Source organism: Hypanus sabinus, chromosome 10 (genome assembly GCF_030144855.1).
Source record: "Hypanus sabinus isolate sHypSab1 chromosome 10, sHypSab1.hap1, whole genome shotgun sequence".
Taxonomy (NCBI): Eukaryota; Metazoa; Chordata; class Chondrichthyes; order Myliobatiformes; family Dasyatidae; genus Hypanus; species Hypanus sabinus.
This window is the reverse complement of record NC_082715.1, coordinates 73,215,321-73,229,789: the sequence shown is the minus strand read 5'-3', so window position 1 is coordinate 73,229,789 and position 14,469 is coordinate 73,215,321. Positions and strand designations below refer to the sequence as shown.

Sequence of the window (14,469 nt, the reverse complement as noted above, 5' to 3'; positions counted from 1 at the left end):
TGACATATATTAATGGTAACAAACCGGATTCTGATTCTGCCTTGAGTGAAATGCTTACACAACCAATGGACTCACTTTCAAGGAATCCGCAACTTACATGCTCAATATTGTTTATTTATTAATTATTAGATCATTTATATTTGCATAATTTGTTTTCTTTTTCACTATAGAACCATAGAACATTACAACACAGAAACTGGCCTTCTGGCCCTTGGCTGTGGTGAACCATTTTTCTGCCTAGTTCCACTGACCTGCACCTGGACCATATCCCTCCATACACCTCTCATCCATGCACCTGTCCAAGTTTTTTTTAAATGTTAAAAGTGAGCCCGCATTTACCACTTCATCTGGCAGCTTATTCCATACTCCCACCACTCTCTGTGTGAAGAAGTCCTCCTCCTCCCATGTTCCCTTTAAACTTCCCCCCCTTCACCCTTAACCCATGTCCTCTGGTTTTTTTCTCCCCTAGCCTCAGTGGAAAAAGCCTGCTTGCATTCACTGTATCAATATCCCTCATAATTTTATATACCTTTATCAAATCTCCCCTCATTCTTCTACACACCAGGGAATAAAGTCCTAACCTATTCAACCTTTCTCTGTAACTCAGTTTCTCAAGTTCCGGCAACATCCTTGTAAACCTTCTCTGCACTCTTTCAACCTTATTAATATCTTTCCTGTAATTCGGTGACCAAAACTGCTCACAATACTCCAAATTCAGCCTCACCAATGTCTTATGCAACCTCACCATGACATTCCAACTCTTCACAGTGGTTGTTTGCCAGTCTTTGTTTATGTACATTGAAAAAAAATTTGATTGAATTTCTTTATTTTCCTGTAAATGTCTGCAAGAAAATGAATTTCAAGATACAATCTATATTCAAGATTGTTAATTCCAGTACGCAATTGTAAAGGAGAACAAAATAACTGGTACTCTGGATCTGCTGCCACACAAAAAAAAACACATGATAAGTTAAAGAACACACTAATAGTAAAAACACAATAAATATTAATATATAAGATAGCTTATACACTTTGATTATATGTCCATGAAGTGACTCTAGGCACAGGAGTGTCTGTACATTAGGTAACTGACAGAAAAGATAAAGCGGTGTTTGGAGGTGGAAAGGGTGTGTTCGTGGGTGGTGATGTTGATCAGCCTTACTGCTTGGGAAAGTAATGGTTTTTGAGTCTGGTGGTCCTGACATGAATGTTACATAGCCTCATCTCTGATGGGAGTGGGTCAACAGTCCATGAGCAGGATGATTGGGATCCTTCGTGTGTGTGTGTGTGTGTACACATTTTTTAAAATATATATACACCCACACACACACACTTTGATAATAAACTTACTTTGATATTTGCATTATAATGACAATGTACGTATTAAAGTGGCCTTGGAGTGTGTATTTATAGTTTACTAAATCTTCTCTTGAAGCAATGCCATTGCAAAATATGACATGTTATGAATGAGTTTCAGAGTTTCAAAGTTTGAGTTCATTTTTAAAATTGTTGATGAAAAGGTAAATCAGATTCAGAATCAATTTATTAACACTTGACATACAGTATGCTGTGAAATGTTTTGTGGCAGCAGTACAGTGCAAGACATAAAATATACAAATGTTTGTACTATAAGCTATAATAAGAAATATATATAAAACAATGATGAAAAAGGAGAGCAAGAATGGTGAGGAAGTGTTCATGGGTTCACTGACTGTTTAGAAATCTGATGATGGAGGGGAAGGAACAGTTCCTAAAATGCTGAGTGTGTGTCTTCAGGTCCCTGATGGTAGTAACACGAAGAGGGCATGTCCTTGGTGGTGGGAGTTCTTAATGACAGATACCACAGTTTTGAGGCATCAATTTTTGAAGATGTCCTTGATATTGGGGAGCCTGGTGCCCATGATGGAGCTGGTTGAATCTACAATGCTCTGCAGCTTTTTTTCTGATCCTCTGCATTAGCCCCTCCATATCATACAGGGATCCAACCAGTCAAAATGCTCTTTATGGTACCTCTGTAGAAATTTACCAGAGACTTGGGAGACATAGGAAATCAATTCAAACTCTGAATGAAACTTTAGGCATTGTTGGAGATGTTGATCCCCAAGAAGATCCATCCTGGGGCTTACATATTCATGCAAATACTTTGTATGAGGAAGGCATGAAGAAGGACTTTAAAGTGCAAGAAAGGTGATTTATTTATTTATTTTACTTAGAAATTCTTCTAGCCCACTGAGACGTGCTGCCCAACAACCCACTGATATAACCCTTGGCTTAATCACAGGACAATTTATAATGACCAAATAATGACTAACCAGTATGTCTTTAGATTGTGGGCAGAAACTGGAGCATCCATTGGAAACCATGTGCCTACGGGAAGAACATACAAATTTTCTTCCAGGGGACAACAGAATTGAACTTAGAACTGTGACACCCTGTGATGTAATAATGTCACTCTAACTGTTAGGCTACTGTGACACCCCAAAAGGGAGGGGCAATTTAAACATTAATGTATTTTATGTTACAGATTTTATGGTTGTATATTTATGCTCCTTTTATAAGCATCCTCCATTTGTAATCAGTAATTACTCCTTGTCACATTGATCTTGGGGAGACAACTTGACCCTTGATCACCATCCACTGGGATCTGCAGTATATGTGGTTCTCTCGATAGCAATGTCTCGTTTGATATTATGAATGAGACTGAAGGAATACAGAGAAAACCTATAAGGATGTTGCTGGCACTTGAGGACCTGATTTATCAGGGAGGTTGAATAGGCTGAGGATGAGATATACAAGTAGTTGATGTAATATATAATACGAATGTAAGGAAGGAGAAGCCAATGATTGGGTACAATTGCAGACAGTGCAAAGGGTTAAATTGTACCACAGAGGCAAAATTCAAAAGGGCGAAGAATGTAGGACTGAAGGTGCTGTTCTAAAATGTACATAGCATTTGGAATAAGGTGGACAAACTCATTGCACAATTAGAGATTAGTTGATATGACATAAGAGATTAGTTGATATATCACTGAGTCATGGCTGAAAGAAGGCCATAGTTGGGAATTTAACATCAAAGGATATAATTTGTATCAAAAAGATAGGTAGGAAGGCATAGGCGGTGGTGTAGCTCTGTTGGTAAGAGATGGAATTGCATCTTTAGAAAGAGGTGACAGAGGGTCAGAGAATATCGACTCTTTGTGGGTGGAGTTAAGAAACTGCAAGGGTAAAAAAAACCATCATGGAAATCTCTCAGGAGAACATGAAAGGTCAAACAATACTATTTTAAGGTAGTTCTCAAGGATCAAGGAACAACTTTATTCATCAAATACATTTACATTTATTAGAAATTTGCCCTGCTGTGCTATGTTGCTCAGGGAGCAAAATGGAACAAAAATCAACATTCCACCATTATAAAGCATAAATAATTATATATAAAAATATAGTTAGAGGTTAAAGTACAGACATGGAACAAAATGTGCATAAATACTTAAATGCCAGCATGTATTTACAATGTAAACAGCATTATATAAAGTGTTTCAAACTATTTATGGTGCAGTGCAGTGATGGGATTATAGATAGAGGGGTAGGGAAAGCTAACTAGAATAGTTGATCAAATTAACTAGCTGATGGAAGAAACTTTTAAAATGGTGTGAAGAATTTGTTTTAATAGTCTTGTAGCACTTTCTAGAAGCTAGCTTTTAGAAAAGGCAGTTTACTGGATAGGTAGTGTTCACAATGAGTTTTCTTGCCACTCCATCTTAGACACATACAAGTCCTTCAGCCAATGGCCTCTTAATGCTTTGACCAGTCAGCGGACAAATAGCAAGAAACTTGCACTTCAAAAAAAAATGTTACGGAAAATCCTAAATACTGTATGGGGGGGGGGGGGTGGAAATATATAGGTCTTTATGAAGGGTGGTTCCTTATGGTTGCCTTAGCCGGTGGGATGGGGAGGTTGGTGGGGTAGTGGGGTTAAGGTCCCACTACCCATTAAATGGCATGTGTCTCAAATAGTCTCGGACAACCAAGTCCACCTCCTGGCGTTCATGTGCGGCATAGCTACTGAGCCTGGCAAAACTATTTCTACTGACAGTAGGAGGGACAAAGGCTGGTTACTGGCACCTTAAAACCAGTCACATCAGGCAAATGGGGCTCATCAGCCATGGTTGGCAGCTCATCTGGGAGAAGGAAATCTCTGATCTGGTTAAGGTGGCTCATGGAGAAGGCTTCAGGAATAAATGCTGAGGAAAAACCTGGAGCTGGGGTCCCTAAGGCTGCCCTATGTTGAGTCAAACAGTGACTTTCAACTCCTGCAACACTGCTGGTGTCAAACTGTGTAGCAGCTAGGATGTGACATCCATGGTCGACCCCAATCCAATGGATAGGCCTAATGAAGGGTCTCGGCATGAAACACTGAATTCTTATTTGCTCCACAGATGCTGCCTGACTTGATGAGTTCCTTCAAACACTTTGTGTTGTTCAAGATTTCCAGCATCTGTAGAAGGCTTTATGCCAATATATTCACAGTATTTGTATTAAAAGTATAAACAAACTTTTAAAAAGCACTCTGAAACATCACAAATACTGTATGAAAGAGATAAGTACATTGGAATGTCCCAAAGACTGTATACATATGCAGTTTTCTTGTTTAAACTGGAAAGCAATATCTCAGCACATACTTAGTTTCTTTTCGCAAGGCAAGAAAGTTTAAAAAGTCCAAGTACTTTAAAACTGTTCTTTTTGTTACAGAGAAATGTTGTCCAAACTGTGGGGCAGCCTTGAATCTCGTGCCTTGTCGAGGGCATGGTGGCTATCCGGTCACCAACTTCTGGAGACATGAAGGAAAATACATATTCTTTCAGGTTGGTCTAATCCTCTTCTAAAGCACATTCACATGTATGCATCATTGGCTATTGCAATTGTGCTTGAATTTACTGGAGCACAAGACATTACAGCAGAATTAGAAGAAAGTATTTTTTAAAAATATGTATTTTATCTAATTAAATTCATGACGTTATGAGGAAATGGAAAAAATGGAGAGATACAAAAAATCCTCCAATGCTGGAAATCTTGAGCAACACACATAAAATCCTGCAGGAACTGAGCAAGTCAGGCAGCAGCTATGGAGTAGAATAAATAGACGACATCTGGGGCCAAGACCTGAAATATTGACAATTTATTCCCCTCTATACTTGGTGCTTAACATGTTGAGTTCTTACAGTATTTTGTATGAGACATTCATTCAATGGCTACTTTATTAGGTACATAATAACAACTTAAAATTACAGCAGGTATGTATACTATATATTAAAAAAGTTAAATTAAATGCATAATGCAAAAAGAAAGAAGTGGTGAGGTAGTTCATGGGTTCAATGTCCATTCAGAAATATGACGGTAGAGGGGAAGAAGCTGTTCCTGAATTGTTGAATGTGTACTTTCAGGCTCCTGTATCTCCTTCCTGATGGTAGCAATGAGAACAGAACACGTCCTGGGTGATGGGGTCTATGGTGATGGGTGCTGCCACTTTGAGGCGTTGTTCTTGAAGGTGTCCTGAATGCTGGGGAGGCTAGTGCCCATGATTGTGCTGACTGAGTTTACAACTCTCTGCAGTTTATTTTGATCCTGTGCAGTAGCCACCAACACCCACTCCCCACCCCACCCGGTGATGCAGCTAATTAGATCGCTCTTCATAGTACATCTCTAGACATCTGCGAGCATCTTTGATGTCATACTAAATCTCCTCAAGCTTCTCATGAAGTGTAGCCATTGTTGTGCCTTCTTTGTAACTACATCAATGTGTTGGGACCAGGAAAAATTCTCAGAGATGTTGACGCCCAGGAGCTTGCAATTGCTCTCCCTTTCCAATTCTGATCCCTTAATGAGGACTGATGTGTTTTCCTTCACTTTTCAATCAGTTTTTTGGTCTTACTGACGTTGATGCAAGGTTGTTGCTGCAACACTACTCAACCAGCTGATCTGTCTCATTCCTGTATGCCTTCTCGCCACCATCTAAAATTCTGCTCACTATAGTTGTGTTGTTAGCAAATTTATAGATGGCATTTGAGCTGTGCCTAGCTGCATAGTCATGGATTTAGAGAGAGTAGAGCAGTGGGCTAAGCACACATCCTTGAGGTGTGGCAGTGTTGAACATCAGTGAGGTGGAGATATTATTTCTGATCCACACAGATTTTGGGTTTCAGGTGAGGAAGCTGAGCATCCATTTGGAGAGGGAGGTACAGAGGCCCAGGTTTTAGAGCCTTTTGATCAGAATTGTAAGGATGGCTGTGTTAAACACTAAGCTGTAGTCAATAATCAGTAGCCTGACATAAGTATTAGTATTGTATGATATAAGTGTTAGAGTTTTTCAGATCAAACATCAGAACAGGAAAGATGTAATGTTAGTGACATCAATTGGTCATGGAATGATTGTTGGTGCCAGATGGGGTGGTTTGGGTATCTCAGAAACTACTGATGTCCTGAGATTTTCATGCACAACAGTCTCTGGAGCTTACATAGAATGGTGCAAGAACAAAAAAAAACATCCAGTGAGCAATACATAGAGTCATAGAAAAAGTACAGCACAGAAACAGTCCTTTGGCCTATCTAGTCCATGCTAAACCTTTTAAACTGCCTGCTCCCATTGCCCTCTGTACCCCTAACATTAGGTACCTATCCAAACTTCTCTTAAATGTTGAAATCAAGCTTGCATGCACCACTTGTGCTGACAGCTCGTTCCACATTCTCACAACCCTCTGAGTGAAGATGTTTCCCCTCCTCTTCCCCTTAAACATTTCTCCTTTCACCCTTAATTTGTGACCTCTGGTTGTAGTCCCATCCAACCTCAGTGAAAAAAGCTTGTATTTACCCTATCTACACTCCTCATACCTCTATCAAATCTCCTCTCAATCTACATTACAAGGAATACAGTCCTAACTTCTTCTATCTTTCCTTATAACTTGGGTCTTCCAAACCTGGCAATATCCTTGTAAATTTTCTCTATACTTTTTCAAACTTGTTTACATCTTTCCTATATGTAGGTGACCAAAACTGCACACAATATTAGGCCTCACCGATGTCTTACACAACTTCAACATAACGTCCCATCTTCAGTTCTCAATAGTTTGATTTATGAAGGCCAATGAGCCAAAAGCTTTCATTACAACCCTATCTCCCTGTGATGCCATTTTCAATTAATTAAGGACCTGTATTCCCAGATACTTTTGGTCTACCACACTCCTCGGTGCTCTAATTGTTCACTGTGGAAGAACTACCCTGGTTGGTCCTGCTGAAGTGCAGCACCTCACGCTTGTCTGCATTAAATTCAATTTGCCCATTTATCCAGCTGTCCAGATCTCACTGCAAGCCATGATGGCCTTTCTCGCTATCCACTACACCCCCAATCTTGGTGTCATTTACTTTTGTTGATCTAGTTAACTACATTATCATCGAGATCATTGATTTAGTTGACAAACAACAACGGCCCCAGTGTTGATCCCTGTGGCACACCACTAGTCACAGGCCTCCAGTCGGAGAGGCAACCATCTACTACCACTCTCTGGCCTTGCCCACAAAGCCAGTGTCTAATCCAGATTACAACCTCATCTTGAATGCCAAGCAACCTTCCAATCGGAACTTTGTCAAATGCCTTACTAAAGTCCATGTAGACTATGCTGGTACTGTTAAGTTTCACATCAATGGTGATCCCCATGAGTTTGGATGCAGAGGACTCAGTGATAGGATAGCAAGGGACAGTAGTTAGACTCTCTCTTGTTAAAGATGATCGTTGTCTGGTTTCTGTATAAGATAAATGTTGGTTGCTACTTCTGAGGAGATTTGAATGAAATTCAACCCTGGTGAAGTTCAGTACTGGAGCAGATGATTCAACCTAAGAGCCTGCCTTAAGGAACTCTTACAGTGATATTTAGGGATGCAATCATTGACTATTATCAATCACACCCAGCTTTTAGCATGATAAAACAATTAAGTGTACTCAGCATTAATCACTGCTCAACTGCATCTCCAGACCAAAAGAAAATCTACTTTTCCTCCCATTGGTAACTTTAAGGTATCTATGCCACAGAGTTTATGTTCATGGTCTTCTGCTGCTGTAGTCCATCCACTTCAGGGGTCAACATGTTATGCATTCAGAGATGCTCTTCTGCACAGCACTGTTGTAACACGTGGTTACTTGAGTTACTGTCACCTTCCTGTCAGCTTGAACCAGTCTGGCCATTCGCCTCTGATCTTTCACATTAACAAGGCATTTTCACCCACAGAGGGGACTCTGTATTATCGCTCCAGCTGGAGGAACTTGGTGGGGTGTGGAATGAATTGTTGACGTCTCTGGCTGAAACCCTGCATCAGGAATGGCGTAGAGTTCCTAAAGACTATATTCTCTTCTAGGACTGGAGATAAGGAAGGTTGTCCTTAGTCAAAGGGTGATGAATCTGTGGAATTCATTGCCAGAGTCATTGGGCATATTTGAAGCGGAGCTTAATAGTTTCTTTCTTTCTTTTCTTTTTAAATCTTTTTATTAATTTTTAAACAAACATAAATGAAACATGAATACAAAGTGTTTGAGAGTACATAATTGATAGTTTAAGTAGACATTCAAATATATAATAATCAATATATATAGCCTCCCAAACTTAATAGTATTTATGAACAAAAGAAACAAAAAGAAAACCAAAAAAAAGGAAAAAAAACACAAACCAACATGGGCTGTTGCATAATGTTAAATACATACAGTAGTGCCAATAACTCCAAACCTCCATCCAAATAATTAAGGATAATAAAAGTAAGGTTTAAGAAAAGACAATTTAACTCATATGAAAATGTTGAATAAATGGTCTCCATGTTTCTTCAAATTTAACTGAAGGATCAAAAACAATGCTTCTAATTTTTTCTAAGCTCAAACAAGAGATAGTTTGAGAAATAGTTTCTTATTTAGCAAGGACATTACAGATTATGCGAAGAAGGCAGCAGAATGGGGTTCACAGAGATAATAAAATCAGCCATATTCAAATGGTGGAGCGGACTCAATGGACCAAATGGTCTAATCCTGCTCCTATGTCCTGTGGCGTAATTCTTCTTCCCCCTCAGAAAAACTCTTTAGACTACACTTGGAATATTGCACACACATAAATATAAAATTATTAGATATGTAGTGCAAAAAGAGATCAAAAAAGAAAATAGTGAGGTGGTGTACATAGTTTCATAGTCCATTCAAAAATCCGATGGCAATGGAGAAGCAGCTGTTCCTGAAATGCTGATTGTATGAGTGTGCATCTTCCGCTCCTGTACCTCCCCCTCAATGGTAGCTGTGAGAAAAGGGAAGAGGGCATGTCCTGGGTGACGGGTTTTTAAATGAGAGAGGCTGCATTACTGAGGCAGCACCTTTTGAAGATAACCATATAACAATTACAGCACGGAAACAGGCCATCTCGGCCCTTCTAGTCCATGCCGAACGCTTATTCTTGCCTAGTCCCACTGACCTGTACTCAGCCCATAACCCTCCATTCCTTTCCTGTCTATATACCTAACCAATTATTTCTTTTTTAAATGACAAAATCAAACCTGCCTGTACCACTTCTACTGGAAGCTCATTCCACACAGCTACCACTCTCTGAGTAAAGAAGTTCCCCCTCGTGTTACCCCTAAACTTTTGCCCCCTAACTCTCAACTCATGTCCTATTGTTTGAATCCCCCCTACTCTCAATGGAAAAAGTCTATCCACGTCAACTCTATCTACCCCACTCATAATTTTAAATACCTCTATCAAGTCCCCCCTCAACCTTATATGCTCCAAAAATTAAAGACCTAACTTGTTCAACCTTTCTCTGTAACTTAGGTGCTGAAACCCAGGTAACATTCTGGTAAATCTCCTCTGTACTCTATTTTGTTGACATCTTTCCTATGATTTGGTGACCAGAACTGTACACAATACTCCAAATTTGGCTTCAGGAGTTGCCTTGTACAATTTTAACATTACATCCCAACTCCTGTACTCAATGCTCTGATTTATAAAGGCCAGCATACCTAAAGCTTTCTTCACCACCCTATCCACATGAGATTCCGCCTTCAGGGAACAATGCACCATTATTCCTAGATCACTCTGTTCTACTGCATTCCTCAATGCTCTACCATTTACCATGTATATCCTATTTTGATTAGTCCTACCAAAATGTAGCACCTCACACTTATCAGCATTAAACTCCATCTGCCATCTTCCAGCCCACTCTTCTAACTGGTCTAAATCTCTCTGCAAGCTTTGAAAGCCTACTTCATTATCCACAGCACCACCTATCTTAGTATCATCTGCATACTTACTAATCCAATTTATCACCCCATCATCCAGATTATTAATGTATATGACAAACAACATTGGACCCAGTACAGATCCCTGAGGCATGCCCCTAGTCACCGGTCTCCAACCTGATAAACAGTTATCCACCACTGCTCTCTGGCATCTCCCATCTAGCCACTGTTGAATCCATTTTACTACTTTAATATTAGTACCCAACGATTGAACCTTCCTAACTAACCTTCCGTGTGGAACCTTGTCAAAGGCCTTACTGAAGTCCATATAGACAACATCCACTGCTTTACCCTCATCAGCTTTCCTAGTAACCTCTTCAAAAAAATAAGATTTGTCAAACATGACCTTCCACACACAAATCCATGTTGACTGTTCCTAATCAGACCCTGTCTATCCAGATAATTATATATACCATCTCTAAGAATATTTTCCATTAATTTACCCATCACTGACATCAAACCTAGAGGCCGATAATTGCTAGGTTTACTCTTAGAACCCTTTTTAAACAATGGAACCACATGAGCAATACGCCAATCCTCCGGCACCATCCTTGTTTCTAATGACATTCAAAATATTTCTGTCAGAGCTCCTGCTATTTCTACACTAACTTCCCTCAAGGTCCTAGGGAATATCCTGTCAGGACCCAGAGATTTATCCACTTTTATATTCTTTGAAAGCACCCGTACTTCCTCTTCTTTAATCATCATAGTTTCCATAACTACCCTACTTGTTTCCCTTACCTTACACAATTCAATATCCTTCTCCTTAGAGAATACCGAAGAAAAGAAATTGTTCAAAATCTTCCTCATCTCTTTTTGCTCCACACATAGCTGTCCACTCTGATTCTCTAAGGGACCAATTTTATCCCTCAATATCCTTTTGCTATTAATATAACTGTAGAAACACTTTGGATTTATTTTCACCTTACTTGCCAAAGCAACCTCATATCTTCTTTTAGCTTTTCTAATTTCTTTCTTAAGATTCTTTTTACATTCTTTATATTCCTCGAGCACCTCATTTACTCCATGCTGCCTATACTTATTGTAGATCTGTCTCTTTTTCCAAACCAAGTTTCCAATATCTCTTGAAAACCATGGCTCTCTCAAACTTTTAACCTTTCCTTTCAACCTAACAGGAACATAATGATTCTGTACCCTCAAAATGTCAGCTTTAAATGACCTCCATTTCTCTATTACATCCTTCCCATAAAACAAATTGTTCCAATCCACTCCTTCTAAATCCTTTTGCATCTCCTCAAAGTTGGCCTTTTCACAATCAAAAATCTCAACCCTGGGTCCAGACCTATCCTTGTCCATAATTATATTGAAACTAATGGCATTGTGATCACTGGACCTGAAGTGCTCCCCTACACAGCCTCTATGTATTGCTGCAATAAACTGTCCTGCACCCATTTTACAAACTCAAAACCATCCACCCCTTTTACAGGATGGGCTTCCTAGTGGAAAATAATCTCCCACAATCACAACTTTGTGCTTACTACAAATATCTGCTATCTCCTTACAAATTTGCTCCTCCTATTCTTGCTCCCCATTAGGTGGTCTATAATACACCCCTACGGGTGTTACTACACCTTTCTCATTCCTCAATTCCTCCCAAATAGCCTCCCTAGACAAGCCCTCTAATCTTTCCTGCCAAAGCACCGCTGTAATATTTTCTCTGACAAGCAATGCAACACCTCCCCCTCTTGCCCCTCCGATTCTATCACACCTGAAGCAACAAAATCCATGAATAATTAGTTGCCAATCACACCCCTCCTGCAACCACATTTCACTAATAGCTACATCATATTTCCAGGTATCAATCCAAGCTCTAAGCTCATCCACCTTTCTTACAATGCTCCTAGCATTAAAATAAATGCATTTAAGAAATTCTCCACCTCTTACTCTGTTTATCCCTAACTGTGCAAACAACTTTACAATCTTTTTCTTCCTTCTGCCCTACATCTTCTGTCTGAGTGTTCCCCTTCTCTATCACCTGCCTTATCCTCCCTCACACACTGTCTGCAAGCTTTCTCTATTTGTGAACTAACCTCTCTCCTAGTCTCAATTTGATTCCCACTCCCCAACCATTCTAGTTTAAAGTCTCCCCAGTAGCCTTAGCAAATCTCCCTGCCAGGATATTGGACCCCTAGGATTCAAGTCCAACCCGTCCTTTTTGTACAGGTCACACCTGCCCCAAAAGAGGTACCAATGATCTAGAAACTTGAAACCCTGCTACTTGCTCCAATCCCTCAGCCACACATTTATCCTCCACCTCATTCCATTCCTACTCTCACTGTCACGTAGCACAGGCAGTAATCCCAAGATTACTACCTTTGAGGTCCTGCTTCTCAACTCCCTTCCTAACTCCATATATTCTCCTTTCAGGTGCTCTTCCCTTTTCCTACCTATGTCATTGGTACCTTTATGTACTACGACCTCTGGCTCCTCACCCTCCCACTTCAGGATATCTTGGACATGATCAGAAACATCCCGGACCCTGGCACCAGGGACGCAAACTACCATCTGGGTCTCCTGACTCCGTCCACAGAATCGCCTATCTGACCCCCTAACTATCGAGTCCCCTATTACTACTGCCTTCCTCTTCCTTTCCCTACCCTTCTGAGCTACAAGGCTGGACTCCGTGCCAGAGGCACGACCACTGTTGGTTCCCCCAGGTAGGCCGTCACCCCCAACAGTACTCAAACAGGAGTACTTATTGTCAAGGGGTACAGCCACTGGCATCCTCTCTAGTACCTGACTCTTCCCCTTCCCTCTCCTAACCGTGACCCACTTGTCTGCCTCCCGTGGCCCTGGTGTGACCACCTGCCTGTAATTCCTCTCTATCAACTCCTCACTCTCCCTGATCAGAGAAAGGTCATCGAGCTACAGCTCCTGTTCCCTAACACGGTCCCTTAGGAGCTGCAGCTCGGCGCACCTGGCGCAGATGTGGGCGTCCAGGAGGCTAGGAGACTCCAGGACCTCCCACATCCGACACCGAGAACAACAAGCTGCCCTCACACTCATACTTCCCCTTTCCTCAAATAACAGGAAAAATTGAAAACTAGACTTACCTTGCCTTGCTCATTTCCGCCTAAGCCCATTGAGCCAAAGCCCTTAAGCCTTCACTCTGCTCCCGACTCACCCCACTGCCCGCTGTAGAAAGCTGTGTACCTTTTAAATCTTCCCAATTTCCCTCGGGATCAATAAAGTATGTCTGTATGCTTCACTGTCCGATGTCACACGCCTGCGCAGTCCCATCTCTCTTAACCCCGGTGAGAAGAAAAAAAATCAAAATGGCTCCTGCAGCACTCTCATTCTGATTCTCAAACTTCCTTCTCTGAATTAAACCCCAATGTTAGGGAGGCTAGTGCCTAAGATGGGGCTGATCGAGTTTGCAACTTTTTTCAGCTTTTTCCAATCCTGTACAGTGACACAAGCAGTTAGAATGCTCTCCACATCTGTAGAAATTGTGGCTGAGGTTTTTTTTTTATTCAACTCTCAACTTTTGCCATCACCCTAAATCCTCATTCCCATCTAACAACCTATCAATCTCTGCTTTAACTACACACAATGACTTGGCTACCACTATCCTCTGTGGCAACAAATTCCAGTTTCACCACTCTCTGGCTGAAGAAATTCCTCCTCATCTCTGTTCTAAAGGGACATCCCTTTATTGTGAGGCTGTGCCCTCAGAATCTAGATTTTCCTACTGATGGAAACATATCCTTGTACCCACTCTACCGAGGACTCTGGCCTTTCTCCATTATAATAAGGGGCAATAATAACTATTTACTTCTCATTGTAAATTGCAAGATATTTAGTTGAGGGATTGCATGGGCCAAGATTCACTGAGCAATTTCTAAGTTTGCAGTTAATGATTTTTCAGATTCCACTCTACTTCCTGAAACCAACAAATGCAAATCATTTTCTTGCTTTTTTTTTTAAAACATTCTTTAGTTAAACTAGTTGCAGAAGATATTATTACAACAGCCCGAGGATTCAAAGAGACACTGTGGAGTAGGTCATTGTTTGAGAGAACAAACTCCCAATTTTGCCTCTGCATGTTCTTAGACACTTGAAGCTAGGTTTGCAGGAATATCATGAAAACTGTAGAAGAATAAAACATGGTCTTATTGTTCAATGGTGTAA

The 14,469-nt window shown here is 40.6% G+C and overlaps 1 protein-coding gene across 1 annotated transcript in view; it reads left to right on the top strand.

The window, feature by feature from the left end:
• Positions 1-14,469, top strand: part of LOC132401325 (chorion-specific transcription factor GCMa-like) — a 32,516-nt gene that overhangs the window by 17,103 nt on the left and 944 nt on the right. The window contains exon 3 of the mRNA XM_059983455.1: positions 4,750-4,862. Within this exon, the coding sequence (XP_059839438.1) occupies positions 4,750-4,862 (113 nt within the window). The remainder of the gene's footprint in view (positions 1-4,749; positions 4,863-14,469) is intronic.